At 50.0% G+C, this 15,888-nt stretch overlaps 1 protein-coding gene across 4 annotated transcripts in view; it reads left to right on the top strand.

The window, feature by feature from the left end:
- Window positions 1–15,888, top strand: part of SAMD4A (sterile alpha motif domain containing 4A) — a 95,832-nt gene that overhangs the window by 64,961 nt on the left and 14,983 nt on the right. For 2 of the 4 annotated variants that reach the window (XM_064423095.1, XM_064423093.1), the window contains exon 4: window positions 11,127–11,390. The exons of the other annotated variants lie outside the window; for them this stretch is intronic. In XM_064423095.1, coding sequence (XP_064279165.1) covers window positions 11,127–11,390 — 264 coding nt within the window. The remainder of the gene's footprint in view (window positions 1–11,126; window positions 11,391–15,888) is intronic. 4 annotated transcript variants of the gene reach the window in all.

Here is a 15,888-nt window from a genome sequence, read left to right as displayed (position 1 = left end):
CAGATACAGAATTTCTGTCCTCTCTATAAATTCAAAGCTGTTTGTCCCTGGGAGACACAGCCCACAGCTCTGCAGACCATCACTCAGCCAGTGAGATGGGTGGTCACCCACCTCACCCTGGAGGCCATCAAGCACTGGAGAGGGAGCTGGTGGGGGAGAACAAGAGCAAAGTCCTTTTGAGGTGTCAGCAATGCTGGGAAAGATCTGCCCCTGCTCCTGAGTGTGCTTTGTAGCCAGTGTCCCTTCCTTTTCTAGCCTTGAAAGTTTCTAGCTGCTCCTGCCCATTTGGATCCTCCTTTGAGCCTGCTTGGCACATTCCCTTAATTTCTTTGCTCCCAAAGGATTTCTTTTCTCACTGTGTCTTTGGCTGGGTGACAAAGATCCTTGTGATGCTGAGGTCCCACCTCCAGTCATCTCCACAGGTTTTCCAGCCTGACACCTAAGCTCATCAGCCTATTTGCTGTCTTCCAAACATCATAACCTGCACTGGGAGGACAGAAAAGACAGATTCACAGGGTGACTTGGAGTAACCAACCCATCAACCACTGAAGAACAGGAGATACACCTCAGGATATCTGGAAGAGTGATTCTCCTGTTTTGTTCATTTGGAACTTGCACATCACAGGCACTTTGCTCATGGGGTTGCCCATCCGTGCAGCCATGGGGCAGAAGTCTCTTTCCAGGCTGTTGGCTCTCAGGACATGCAGGTGGCTCTGGGGAAATGTGGATGGCTCTGGGGGACAGAGATGGCTCAGGGGGGATTCCAGCACCTCTGGCAGGATGTGGATGGCTCTGGGGGAATATGGGTGGCTCAGGGAGGGTATGGATAGCTCTGTGGGGATGCAGATGGCTCTGTGGGGATGGGGTTAGCAAGGCAGAGCTGATGGTACCTGAGGTATCAGACAGCACAGAGACAGAGCAGGGTCCTCACTGCTGTGCCTGCTCTGCTGTCACATGGGAACAAGTGACAACACGGGGCATATGTGCAGCCTACAGCTTTTGGGATGTGCTGGTCCTGCTGGAGCAAGGGAGGGATCCCTGCTTGCCAAGCAGAGGGAGTAGGCAGCAAAGGGAGCCTGTTTCCCATGGGTGTGCTCTGGCAAGTGGGTTTTCACATGGGCAGCAGGATAAATCTTGTGGCTGTGCCTCTGCTTGACCCCTCACCAGCCATGATGCTTGGAGGCAGAGATGTCACCAAAAGGCAGAAGGGTCTCCAGAAGGAAAGAGGAGGGCAGATCTTTTGTCTGGGCTCAGTGGTGACTTGCAGCAGGTGATGATGCCAAGGGTGGCTCATAACCATGTGTGGTCAACACAGGCACCTGTGGGTGCTCCTAAACCAGCCCTCCTGACACCAAATGGTGCTTCCAGGCACTTTAAACAATCCATGTGCTCTGGGCTGCCTTAGCCCCTGCAAACCCTGGGTTTGGGTAAGCCCTGGGGTGGGTAAGCCCTGGAGGAGGTGGTGGATGGTCTGCATGGATGGGGAGGAGGAGAGGGAGCACTGGGTGCCAGCCAGAGACATGTGGCTGTCCCCAAAGTGGGCATGTCACACATGTGCCCTCTGGGATCACACAGTTCCTTCCTCCAGACCTTCTTTGTGCAAGGTTTGGTCTGTACTCACACATGGAAACAGCATGAAGCTGTGCCAGGGCAGGTTTAGGTTGGGTGTCAGGAAAAGGTTGTTCCCCCAGAGGGTGGGTGGCTGGGCACTGGAATAGGCTTCCCAGGAAAGTGGTCACAGCCCCAAGCCTGACAGAGTTCAAGGAGTATTTGAAGACTTTCAGGCACAGGATGGGATTGTTGGGATGTCCTGTGCAAGGCCGGGACCTGGATTTGGTGATCCTTTTGGGTCCCTTCCAGCTGTGCATGTTCTGTGGCTCTGTGCTCTTAGAGAGCACTGCTCCCAAATTGACATGCAGAGCAGCTCTGCAGCTTCCTGGCTGGAATGAGGCCACCTCATTTGGGAATCTCTGTTCCACCAGCACCCAGGGATGTTCCCACCCTCTCAGCTTGTGAAATCCCAGTGCAATCACTGACTGTAGGTGCTCAGGGCAGGGAATGCCTGCCATGGTTTGCTGTTGCTGTGTTTCTTGTCCCTTGTCAGGATGGTAGGATGCTGTCCTTGATGTGCAGGTTGGGATGGGGGGAGATTGAAGCTTGTGGCTCTGATGCCACCTCCACTTCCCTTACAGCAGTCTGGGTGTCTCAGGCATGGATGCTAGGAAGCAGCAGCAATGGTTTTGTGTGTATCCTGCAGTGCCTGGGATTCCTGTCACCACTGAATGGTGCTTCTGACCTGGAAGTGGCACAGAAGCCACCAGGGCAGCTGATTGATGCTCTCTGGGTCATGGAGCAGTCAGACAGCCCCAGTAATTCCCTCAGACCCCTCAGCAGCCTCCTCTCTCTGGGAGGTTTGGTTGATGGATGGACCCTCCTAGAGCTGGGTGTGTTTTTCCAGCTGCCCTGGTGCCTGTTGGATGCAGGCACAGCATGGGAGTGCACGGCAGCTTGGTGCTCTCCCGAGGGAAGCTTTGCTTTTGCCATCACCCCATGAGCACCTGTGGGTTCCTCTCTGCACTTTGTATCACCCCTGGAGCCATCAGCAGGGGACTGAGGGCTCTGTCTGGGAGCAGGGATGTTCCTCAGCACCCCCACTATTAACTTACATCTGTTAAGGGCCTTAGGAGAAATTCCCTCCTCAAACCTTTCTTGCTTCTCTGTGATCTCATCCCAGCACCACCATTCCCATTTGCCTTCTCTCAAAGCATCACTAAAATCACATTTGTGATGTTTTCCTGAGCAACTTCATGCAGCAAGAAGCCCCTGGAGAGAATTCCCTTCCTGTTGCTCATCCTTTGAATCCCTGCAACCCCGGGCTTAGGCAAGTAGAGGAATGGGAAGAGGTGAGCTCTGCCTCTCCCACCATCACACAGCATCTGCAGAGAAGTGGCAGGAGGGCACAGAGGAGGGATGGAAGTGCTGTGGTTTGGATTCATCTGGAGTGTCTCCAGTCTCCTTCCCCACTGCACTGGGACTTGCTGCGTTCTCCTGACTCAGTAACACGCTGCTATTTAATTAACTTCTGACTTCTGGTTTAAAGGAGCAGTGCACAAAATAGTTATTTACTTCATTTGGAAATTCTTTTATTCGTTACCATAATTATAGCTTCCTCCCCATTTTTTCCTTTTTTTTCCTTTTTTTTCTTTTTTTTTCCTTTTTTTGATATTTTAATTAGCAGGGGAAGGGAGGGAGGGAGGGAGGAAGGGAGGGAGTGGGAATATTTGCTGCTCTCCTTGTGGTTATCACATCCTTCAAATTACTAAAAGAGGCTGGGATAATAGGTCTGGTGATTATATATAGGCACCATCTGCTCTGTGGCTGCTTCCTATCAAAGTGCAGTTAGGAGAGTGCAAGGAGGATATTTTCTCTCCAGCTATATTAAGACTGTTTCCATCTCGGCTCCAAAGCAAAGCTCTCTGCATGCAAATGGATCAAATGCTCTGTAATCAATGGCTCAGTTTTGGCAGCCTTGAAGCTAGTTTTTTTTTTAATTTTTGTTTTATTTTCCCCTCAAGTTTTGCCGTTCCCATCCGTTATGCAATTTTATTTCAGGCTGGTTGTTCTGATTTGATGTTTTCCTGTAACCATAGTCCCCCCTGTTTGCTGAGCAATGCGGTCTCGTGTTAGCTGGCGCAGGGATCTGTGCCATAACTCCAGTGCGAGGCAATATCTGAGCAATCAGGAATGTTTTGGAGGATGATGAAGGCAGATTTTTAGGATGCATCTGCTGTGGGTATGTAGAGGAGGTGGAAAGCTGAGCTGAGCTAATTTGGAGCAGTAATGGGAAAGAATTAATGCTTGGTTTATGATACCAGCCGTGGCTGTCCTGTTGCTGCTGGGGGTTGTTGGGGAGAATTGCAGGGCTCAGGATTTGGGAGTCATAGAATTTTAGAATTCCAGACTGATTTCTGTTGGAAGGGACCTTAAAGAACATCCAGTTCCACTCCCTGCCATGGGCAGGGACACTTTCCACTATCCCAGGTTGCTCCAAGCCCCATCCAAACTGGCCTTGGACACTTCCAGGGATCCAGGGACAGCCACAGCCTCTCTGAGCACCCTGTGGCAGGGCCTCCCCACCCTCACAGCCAAGAATTTCTTCCCAATATCCAGTTTGACCCTGCCCTCTGGCAGTGAGAAGCCGTTCCCCTGTCATGGGTGTCCCATCTTTTGCATTTTCTCATGTGGGGAGAGCTGGATACTGTGTTTGCCCCTTGGTGGCCTTGGAGACCCAGCAGGCTTCTCTTTTCTTCTGGAGCTGGTAAGATTTCATGCTTTTGAAAGAGGAGAAGGAATAAGACATAGCCAGCCCAGATGGAAGGGGAAGGTGCTCAGGATGAGATGTGTGAGTTCCCAAGAGGTGGAGGCCAGGGGAAGGTTGAAACACTGAGGAATTTGTCTTGCAAAAATTTGTGCCATGGTGCCTACAAGAGAGGGGGAGTAGGTGGCTTTCTTGAATGAGTGAAAGTGGCTAAAAAGAGGTGAGGGAGGAGAAGATCCAAAATGAGTTGGCAAGGATGGAAGAGGCTACGGGTCTGTTTCATCTGGGTGATGACTGTGGGATGCACATCACGTGAGACTCTCATTGTCCTCGTGTGTTTTGTCACTGCTAAGGACACTCTGCCTCCCTGCTTTCACTCCACAGCTCTTTAATAACTTTAGGGGTTACTGAATCCCAATTTCTTGGGGCAGTTCCAGAGGTTTGGCATTCACCTCTTTCACTTGACTGGTTTAGGGCACTTCATTTCTCACTCCCAGTTTTCCACTGGTTGCACATTGCTGTGTAAAGGATGCACATCCTCCAGGCTGGCCTCCTGAAATGGTTGTGAGTGGTGGAGGGGTTTCTCCATCTGGAGTGTGTGGTGGAAGCTGATGCTGTTGGAAGTCTCAGCAGGGAGATGCTCCTCAGACCAGGGACGGAGGCAGTGGGGAGCCCTGCCTGGTGCTTGAGCAGTGAAAATGTTCTTGGACATCCCTTTTGGGTGGAAAAGGACGTTGGGAAGGAGAGTTTCTGTCTCCCAGTGCTGTTTATCTGGCTTCATTTGTGAGCAGGGGAGGAATTTCTCCCAGGAGCCCATAGCAAAAGCTATTTTCTGGGATAATTAGGAAGGCTTGGTTCAGCACAGCAACATTTGATATTAATGGACCAGGATTCCCCAGGGACAAACACTGATTTTCTGTGGTTTGTGTATAGGTTTAGAAGAAAAAAATGCATTTATTGGCCTGGACATTGGGGCACTGTGTTTACCCCAACAGACTTCTGGTTTAAGGCAGCACCTCCTTGCAACATACCCCTAATCCTCCACCCCACCCATTCCCACCTCTGTGAGCCACCATTCCATGCATTCTTTTGTCTGTGAGTTAAATCCTGGTTGGATTAACATCTCTTCTGTCTTGCTCCCACCTTGCTGGATGCCCTAGTGGGAAGCAAGGACCTGTCAGAACTTAGAAGGGGCTCATAAAGAGGGAAAGGGATTTCTTACATGGGCCGATAGTGATAGGACAAGGGGGAAGCTTTTAAATTTATGATTAGTTTTAAAACTTATTTTAAATAAGTTTTAAATTTAAAAAGGGGAGATGTAGATTAATTTTAAGAAGAAATTCTTGGCTGTGAGGGTGGGGAGGCCCTGCCATAGGTGCCCAAAGAAGCTGTGGCTGCCCCTGGATCCCTGGAAGTGTTCCAGGCCAGTTTGGATGGGGCTTGGAGCAGCCTGGAATAGTGGAAGGTGTCCCTGCCATGGCAGGGGTGCAACTGGATGTTCTTTAAGGTTCCTCCCAACCCAAACCATCCCAGGATTCTGTGAAGGAGCTTGAAAGCAGCTCCTGAGCTCCTGCTGCTTGCTGAGACAAGCTGGGCTTCCTTCCAGAAACGCATCCCGTCGGATTGCCGGAGCCACCAGGGCCTGAATTTACACATCTTCAGATGCAGCCCCGCTCCTGCTGCCACACAAATGAGTAAATAACAGCCACAGCAGTTCCTGCTGGAGCCAAGCAGCAGCTCCACGTGTGTTTGTGCCATGCAGGGAATTTCAAAAGCCCCTGTGAGGGTTCCTTCCCCGCTGAGCCTGGATGGGGCCTCGCAGGCGCTGCTCGGAGGGAGCAGCAACAAATGGGTTATTGTTTGTCTGTCCAGTCTCTTCGACAGGAAACTGTGTTTAAAAACACCATTTCTTAAAAAAGATTTGCTTGACAGTCTTTTTTGCAGTCTCTGCTTCTTCCCATTTCTCTGCTCGAGGCAGCACTCTGCTTGTATGGGGTTTTTTCCTGGTGCAGGGGTTAATACCACTAATTTCCTAGTACCTCTATTTTCCTTTTCCCCAGTGGCTTCTTGCATTTAGGACCCTGAATTTCACCCCTTCATGAGTTAGATCAGCCCATGGTTCAGAGGCCTGCAGATGGATTATCCAGCTCCTGCAAACACATTTTGTGTAGAAGTCACAGAACACGGGGAGGTTAAAGGAAAAAAGGCACAAAGAGGAGACTCCAAGGGTTAGGGGATGTTGAGCTGAAAAATGTTCCATCAGGTTCTGCTCTGGCCGTGCTGGAGCTGCCTGGGGCAGCGTGGGGAGAGGGTGAATGAGGTGCCCAGGAAGGAAGCTGGGTGCCAGCTGGGCAGTGTGACCCACTGGCAGCTCTTTCCAAGGGTTCTGGGCAAAGAAAAGCTGGAAAAGCCCTGGGCACTGGTGTGCCAGCACGGGGAAGCCTTCCTGGAGGAGAGGATGTGCCGTGACTGGGATAGCAAGGAGCAGGCAGAGGGGAGGACTGAGCTGAACTTGCTTTGTGAGGGGGATGCTCAGTGTTCCCTCTCCATGGGGGAGCTTCCAGGCTGCACAAAACCTTGTGTGGATTAAAAACATCCCCTCTTTTTGGGGTCAGGCTGCTGTTCCAGGTACCAACAGACCAGGAAAGGAGCTGTATGTGATCAGATGCTGCCTGAGGACTCACCATAAACAGCTGCCATTTTTAAACTAAAAAAAAACCAAAAGAAGGTCCCAAAGAGTTCAGTATTCACCTTGCAGTGCCTTTTCCTTTCTGCAAGCACAGGGAAGATGTTATTTGGAATTGTAACCTGATGTATGGACCCACTGCTGGGCCTTTGGGTATCAGGGGCATGGTGGGGACTGGAGACATTCTGAATACTCCCAGTGGTGGGTTTGGTTCTCACTGGAAACCCTCACATGTGTCTCCTATCAAGGACTTTTGCAGCACTCCAAGCCAGAGTTCATGAGGGGCAGAGGGAGAGTGAGCACCTTGTCATCTGTCCCACGCTATGTGGAGGAAGGTCTGCCTGCAGAGCCCAATTTCTCAGCTCTAATTACAGGAATGGGTGGCTTTTCCCTTCTCAGGCTGAAAAAAATTGGCCCAAAACCCTGAGAAACCACAACACAAATGTCTGACGCTGTTCCACATGGTCCTCAGCGAACAAAAACCCTCTTGAAATCAGCCCTTGCTTCCCAAAATAGGCAGCACCACTTCAAAAGGGAAAAGAGGGGGGAGGAAAAAAAATCCCAAACCCAAGGCTTCAGGGGGTGAGAGCACTTGCAGCCTCAGAATTTCTATAAGAGTGTTGTGGTGCCTGCCAGCCCAGGCAGGGTTTGGTCTGAGATAAATCCAGATTTGCCTGAGGAGGGGGTGGTCCCTCAGGGATGCTCCCAGCGTGGTCAGCAGCTGCCTCCTGTCATGGGGAGCTTTGTTGCCATCACTCCTTCTCCATCTTTTTTTTTTTTTTTTTTTTTTTTTAACCTGGGACTATTACCCTGAGCTTGAATCCCAGTCTGGAAATCATGGAGAGGTTTCTTGCAAGGAAACGTGGTCTGGTGTGGGCTGAGCACAACCCTGGCTGCTCATAGCAAAGGGGCAGTACCAGCCCTCTGATTCCAGGGAAAACCATGATCTGCTCCACCCCTTGTCCCACTGGACACCAGTTTGGAAGGAGCTGGACCAGGCAGTGCCTGTGTAGAGTCTTGGCAGCACCTAAAGGGCAGGAAAACACTTCTAAACCAGAAGTGGGGCACGCTTACAAGCTGTAGGGGATCCATGTGCCAGCGTGGGATGCCCTTTGGAGCCGTGGTTTCCCCTCTTTGTTTGCCCAGCTCATAGCACTCAGAGAGGCAGCCGTGCCCACCCACCTCCTGGGAGCTTATCTTGGCCCAGAATTACATTTTAGATTTCCTTTTTAAGTTTAAGGTTAATATTTTTAATAGTAAAAGAAGAGGAGGCATGAGTGTAAGGTGATAAACTCACACTTGGTTTTCTTCTGCTGAAGTTGAAGCCCCCATGGACCATTTATTTCAGCCAGGAGCATTTATTTTAGCCCTGGATTCACCTTGGACCATCCAAAAAGCACACAGAACGGTCAAATTCAGGTCAGGACTTTCAATAAACTGATGCTTTGGAAATAATTAGCTACATCCTCTTATTTCAAGAAGCTGAGGGCATGACCACAAACAGCATCATTAATAGATATTATTAATTAATGTTATTAATAAATATAATAAATATGGACATTTATTAATCCCTGGGGGATTACAGAGTAAAACAGGGATACCATCCCAGGATTCTCAGCATTTTTAGGGCTGATGGAAATGGGTAAGAGGGGTTGCAAGAAACCACATTATCACCAATAAAAAGCAGGTCCTAAAGTTAGGCCAGTGCTAAGAGCCCTTAAATCATCTCAGTTTGGTCCCCAGGTGCTTTCAAAGAGCTGGGGACTTGCAGCATCCTTTGCAGAGGGATTATCCCTGCTGCCTCTCAGGTGTTGTGTGAACTGACTCACAGTTCAGTAAAAATCTGGCTAAAATTCAGTAAAACGTGTTCTCTTGGATCCAGTGCTGCATTATCTCAGGGAAAGAAGTGGAACTGATTTTTGTCTGGTGCACTGGATGGTTTCTAATTGTCCCTGGCCATCCTTTGGAGTTCATTATTTCTCCTTCAGCCGACACCGGCTTCTAATTAGGGGACATAAAATTAAGATGGAAGAGCAGCAGTTTGCAGGGGTATTGCTGCTCGTGAAGGAATCTGGGCTGGATTTGTGCCAAAAATACCCTCTTGTGTGCAGGGTGTGTAAGCACTGCTGGGTACCAGTGTCTGCACACACCCTGCAAGAGCTGGATTAGCAGAGCAGCTCTTGGCCTCCTGAAAGGGGACAATTAACCTCAGTCCTCCTTGTCCCTTCTCCTGCATCTCTCCTTCATCTGAGGGGCACAAATACTTCCTAAATCAGTGTTTTTGCTACAACAAATTCAGGGTGATTTCTGTCCCCATGGCAGAGTGACCACAGCTGGGGGCAGCAGGCACAGAAGGGCTCTGGGAGGTGCAGAGCCAATGCTCAGCCCTGGTGATGCATTTTAAGCAATTTATCCATTTTTTCCCCCTATATTTTGGGGGGTTTTAAATCCTAAATATATTTTTCTCCTGAGAGGGTGATGTGGCATGTACAGATGCTGTTTTGGGGGTACAATTGCAAAGCCCAGAGCTGAAAAAGCTTGCCCAGGACCTTCTGAAATCCATCTATGTCCCCATTAGGCTGCATCACATCAGAGCTTTAGGGATCATAACACTGCTCTGGAAGCAATCTCAGGATCTCATTGACATCCTTTTCTGCCAAGAGACTTCTGGAAGATGTTTGTATAGTTTTTAAAAGGGAAGGGAACAAATTCTTCCTCATAAGCCACCCCAGTGCTTCCCTGCAGAGCGTGGAGTTAGTGTTATGTGTTGGCACAAGAAAACCCTTTCAGAAGTAGGAATTATTTAAACATTACAGAAATCCACAGGTTTTTTGGCCTCATCCAGCAGCTGCCTGTGGTACCAGCTGCTTATTGCAGGTGGTTAATAAATGCAAATGTGCTCTGGTGTTTCTCTCTCTCCTCCTTTTGTAACCCCACTGCTGCCTCATTTTCATGCTGCTCCTGGTCAGCAAGATGGCTTTGATGGTGGGTTTTCCCCCAGGCTTGAGCTGGGAATTAAGCCTGGCTTAACCTTTGCAGCACGGTGCACCTGGCTGGGGGTTTTCCACCAAGACCCATTTATATTAAATAATAACATGGAGAGGAGTCTGAGTGGTTTTGGTGAACTGCTGTAAATGCAAAAAGGGGATTAAGGAGCTTTAGGGCTTTGGTGCTTTAGATGGAAAAGCCATGAGAACAATGAATTTCCCCCAGGTTTTGCACAGTTTAAGAATTTGGTTTGGAAAGAAAAATTGAAAAGTTTTTGCTTCTGTTTCTTGTAGGCTGAAAGGTCATTCTAATCCCTCTGCCCTCAGGTTTTCCTGGAGCAGGGAAATTTTCCCTGGTTTGCATCCTAAATCTGTATGTTAAATTAAATACACTGTATTTATGTTTAAACCACTAGTTTAGTGACTCTGAGTGATGGAATTTGAATTTTGTTAAGCGAACAGAACAATCTTTTAATGCTTTTTTCAGTACTTAAAACAGAGATGGTCCTGGGAAGTGTTTAAGAGCAGGTGGGACAGGGCTTGGAGCAACCTGGTCTAGTGGAATGTGCCCATGCTCATGGCAGGAGGTTAGAATGAGATCTGTAAGGTCCCTTCCCATAATCCTGTGATTTTAGTAGGACTCCACAAGGTGAGACATTCCAATGGATGAGAAGTACCCTTGCAGTGATTTTGGGAGATGTGTGAGTGCTCCTGCTTCAGGGCACAAGCCAGGTCCTAACCCAAAGGGAGAGACAGAGATGCTTCCCCTGGATCTCTGTGGGACATCCCCATCCTGGGGATTTTTACACTCCAGAACTGCTGGACTGATGTTTTTTCCCTAGAGCTGGAATCCACACAACACCTTCCCTTGAGCAGCCCAGTGTAGCTCCTGTTTCCCCATCTCCCTGCAGGTACTCCCATCCTTTTTGCTTCCCCAGGAGGCAAAGCAGAGAGCTCAGGGTAGGGCTCAGGGGTGCTGCAAAGCCATCAGCCAGGCACCATAGCCAACCACCACCACACATTTTATAATTTCATTTGATTTTTTTTAATTTTTTTTTTTTTTTCGGGGGACTCTGCTGCATCCCGGGCCGCGAGGGGGGAATAACCTCTTTGATTTTATTTTTTTTTTTTTCAGTTCTCTCAGGCCAGACACACCACAGCCCTTTGAAACGCTCTGTGTCCCTTACCCCACCCATGAATGTGCCAAACCAACCTCTAGGACATGGATGGATGTCTCATGAGGACTTACGAGCTAGAGGACCCCAGTGCATCCCTTCCGATCATGCCCCCCTGTCTCCACAAAGCAGTGTAGCCTCTTCGGGAAGTGGTGGGAGTGAACATTTAGAAGATCAGCCTTCCGCTCGTAACACATTCCAGGAGGAAGGGAGTGGGATGAAAGGTGAGTGACAAACCAGCCCCCCGACCCCCAGCACCCAGAGGCAGGAGGGGAAGCTCTGCCCGTGCTCCCGGCAGCGCGGCGCTCGCGCTCCGCGGTTTCGGGGCCGGGATCCTCCTGCCCAAACGGGGCCTCCCAGCGCTGTCTCCCCGAATTAGGAGCTCAGGTTTAGGGGAATGCCTTGGGTTTTCTTTTAAGTAGCAGCTGGTCCTGATCTGACGTCTTGCACTCGGGTGCCAGTGGGCTGGTTTTGCCCCAAAATCCTCTGAGCTGCCAGCTTTGCAAAAAGCTGGATTTTTTCCATTGCCTGTGGCTTTTGGCTGCGAGTGGTGCTCTTTTTTCTCTCTTTTTATGACGGTGAAAAATAGCTTAGAGCAAGCTTAGCAAGCCACGTGTGATTTACCATTGCAGTGTTTGGTACCCACCAAGTATCTGGGGAAGTTTTGGCTTGGGATACTTGTTTGCAGTGAATTTAACCTGTGGGTTTTCCCGTTATACCTACATTTCACAGAGATTTTGGCAATAAATAGATGTCGTTCTGGTGGTAAACAAGGCAGAAATGAGCCCTACTTGCTGCAGTCAAAGATGCAGAGCAAACTTCAAGCTGAGGGGGAATAAACAGCTAAAATCTGGGCAAACACACAGACTGTGTGTTCCTGGGAACAGACTGAAAATGACCCTGCAGTCTGATTTAAACAACTCCAATTTGTATTAATGCAAAGCAGCTTGATTGTGTGCTAACCAGTGGTGTATCAGAATAGGGAAATAATTGTATTTTTTAACAGTCACAAGGTCTGATTTTAGTCTAATTACAGACAAATTGAGATGTGGATAAATCTGTGTGATGTGGGACTGTGTTTGGCTTGGCTCTGGATGGCTTTGATGTGCATGAAATAAATGCATGAAAAACCCCTCATGGTTCTGGGGAATGTAATAGAGGCAGGTCGGGTCCTGCAGTCTGTCTGGCCAGGGAGAACTTTTTGGGAGCAAGTGTTTCTGGGGGGAGGCTGTTTAACACCACATTTCTCCAGGTTTCTGCAGAAGGAGCTGGGGAGGAGGCCATGGGGAGCGTGGCTCCCTGTGATCCACAGCTGCAGCTCCGGGATCTGCGTGGACAGGAACTTCCCAGTGCTGTGCCATCAACCTGTGTGGCCAAATCCACCAAACCAGAGGCTGTCCACCAGCCATGAGCAATTCAATAACCCCCACATATTAGCACATCCCCCTACTGCTGCGTGCAGCTGGGCTATGTCCACCCTTCCTCAGGCTGTCCCTTTCCAGACTTCCAAACGTGATTCCCCCATGGCTGACTCAGCCAAGTGGCTTTTGTCCCCATGTCCAGGGACGTGCAGAACAGATGTTCACAACCTCTGGTGTTTGTGCCTGCTGTGTCCTCCCCCCTCAGCTGGGTTTTCTTCAGGCTGAACCATTCCACTGCCTTCCCAGATGATGTTTTCTAAACTTGGGGTTGTTCCTGCTTCTCTCCGCCAGGATTTTTTCCAAAAAGTCCGCGTTTTATTGAAGGTGTGCTGCCCAAAACTGGACTTGGAAGCAGAGCAGAGGCTTGTTTGCCTCCAGACAGCATTCCTGTGGCTGTGTAGCTCATCGTCCTCAAATAACAAAGCACTGTGAGCTCCATATGACCCATTGTATCCCCACAGCTTTCCTGAAAAAAATTAGAGAGGACTGCCCGTTCCCTGCACTCCGATCGTGCCGTTTCTTGTTCCTACAGAAAGGCACAACTCGGTGCATTTTTATGGGGCTGCCTCGTTTTCCTTCCAGGCTGGCTGCTCCTGCTGCCAAGTCCGTTCTCTGAATTGCAGCCACGTCTCCCTGAGTGCCTGCAGGCTCTTGTGGCTGGGTGTCCCCCCTGCTCCTGGGCAGCTGGTTCCCTCTTTAACACCCTCCGGGGCATCCAGCAGGATCCAGGCCCATGGGATCTGGAATGTCATGACAGATCCCCACCTGTCTTACCAGTTTATCTCCCCCAGTGTCACCTATTTCTTTCCTTTCTGTTTGTCTTTATGCTCCCATTTATTTTCTTTCCATCTGTCTTCCTGCCAAAGGGAAAATGCCCTTTGGCTTTATCCTAGCTCTTGGTTTCTCCAGAGGAAGATATGGACACTTGGTTCTCCATGGATCCCAGTCTGTCCCTTCCCATGTCCCTGCCCATGGCAGGGGCTTGGAATTAAATAATGTTTAAGGTCCCTTCCAACCCAAACCATTCCAGGATTCTGTGATTCCTGGGGCACATCTTGGGGAGCAGCAGGAGGAAGGTCTGGGTAGAGCCAGGGCTTTCTGCTGGGAGTATATCCAAGGTGTCCTGTGTGTAAATATGGCAGGGTGAGTTGTTTTCCTTCTAAATTTCCTGGCAGCCGTGCCATGACTTTGCAATTAGCTCCTGGTAATTGCTGATTAAAGAGTAGCTCTGCAGGCAGCTGGTTCACCCATCCGTGGAGAGCATTGGGAAGTGTGCCTTTCCAAGGGCCAGGAAATCACCTTGGATGTCCTTGCACCTCCTGGTTGCCTCTTCCGTGTGGGCAGGGGGAAAGCTCCACCACACACAGCACACTCCCTCTGTCCTGGGGTGGCTCCTTCTCCCCAGCCTGCTCCCTGGATTGCTATCTCTGCTGGCTGGGGGGCTCTGGGACCACCAATCTCCCCAAAATCGAGGCATGATCCAGACAGGCTGATGCAAAGGCAAAGAGCTGCTTTTGCAAAGGTTGGAGATGGGTTTCCTGCAGGGTTCATTGTCTATGTGAAGTTACATCTCTCTTCTGGAAGCATCCCTGTGGGCTTTGCCATTGGCATGGATGTGTGCCAAAGGCAGATGTCCCATGGGGATGTGGGATCAGGGAGACTTTTAATGTGCTGTCACTAGAATGGTGTGGTTTGGTGTTAAAATGATGTTGAAATTTGAGCCTGTGCTGGAAATGGGGCTTTTGTTTTGAGGTTTTTATTTATTTTAAACAGAAATCAGTTTAAGAGGGTGCTGGTAGCACACTTGGGGAATGTTGCATGTCAGAACTTTTGGAAAACTGTGAATTTCAGCCCATCTGTGCTCAGTAATTGGTTTTCCCCCTGTTTGTTGTGGGTCTGATCTCCTGTGCAGCACTTGAGGAATTTCATTGACACGTGAATCCCAGTGTGTGTCTGGGATTTGGAGAGTGTGAGCAAGATGCAGCATGTTGGGATTGTTTGCATCCCGTGCTTGGATGCATGGTGGGTTTGGGAGCAGCAGGAGACTTCTGGCAGATGTATGGATTGCCTTAGGGAACCAAACCAAGGTCCCTCCTGCCCTGTCCCTTCCAGTGATGTGCCCTTGGCTCAGGAAGAGCTCATGGACAATCCTTGGCTTGCATGTGGTACTCAACAGTGTGGGACTTTCTGGACCCACACCATGAGATGGATGTCCCAGCAGTGGGAATGAGCTCCTGAGTGTCTCACTGGTAGGGAAGGGGACAAGGACTGTGGACAAGGACTGCTGTTTGCAGAGCACGTCAGCTGGGGAAGCTGTGCAGAGCTCCTGTGGGGTTGTAGGTGCTGAATAAAGCAGGTCTCAATTTGGCAAAGCATTTGAAGCCTTTACAGACTAAAAATGTCGTCACAGGCCTGGTGCTGTGCTGCAGCTCAGACACCTGCAGGGCCCCCCTCCCTTGTGGGCTGTCACCACAGACCCCAAAACCTGCAAAACACTGCATAGCTGCTTGTTGTCACATTGCCTTCTCCGTCATGGAGTCCACGGGGTTTTGAATGTCACAGAGGAAGGATTCCCCTCCCAGGTCCCTCACTGTGAAACCACGTTGGTGTCAGGAGGATAAATGTATTTTTGGGTACCCCTCCAGCTGGGCATAGAGGTGCTACACTGTAGGTAACAACTGGGAAGGAAGAAGTCATTTCAGTCAGTGCATTTTAGGTCCCAGGTCACCCTTTGAGGCAGGGTGTGGGGCCATCTTTGATGGCACATCATTTTTCCATCCCAAACCCATCTCTGTAGTTCTGTTCAAGCAGCCAGTTCCATTTTCAGCACATGCCACCATCCCTCATGCCATAAATCAGTGTCTGCCATCCACTGAACAGCCCTTTGCTTGTCCTGAGCTCAACCACTCCATGAGCGTCAGCAGTTCCCATGTTCCTGGGAAAAGCAGCAGTGAGGAGCTTGGTGTGCAGTGGCACAATGCCTGCCCCCCATGGGCTAGCTCCCAGTGGCTTTCCCACAGAAACCCAGCTTCTGGGTGTGTCCCAGGGGCTGGTTCCTCCTCACGTCCACAGCCCTGTGTCCCCATCCAGGGGCTGGTTCCTCCTCCCATCCACATCCACAGCCCTGTGTCCCCATCCAGGGGCTGGTTCCTCCTCCCATCCACATCCACAGTCCCATTCACATCCCAGAGGTCCGTGAAGCTCAGTGAGGTGTCCCTTGGGATGCCCCTCATGCCGGGGTCGATGCTGTTGCTCGCGGTTGTGCTGTTCCATGAATTCAGCGGAGCTCTCCTGTCCTTGC

Source organism: Passer domesticus, chromosome 6 (assembly GCF_036417665.1).
Source record: "Passer domesticus isolate bPasDom1 chromosome 6, bPasDom1.hap1, whole genome shotgun sequence".
Lineage (NCBI taxonomy): Eukaryota > Metazoa > Chordata > Aves > Passeriformes > Passeridae > Passer > Passer domesticus.
Note: the sequence above shows the minus strand (reverse complement) of the source record. Positions and strands in the feature narration are given on the sequence as shown.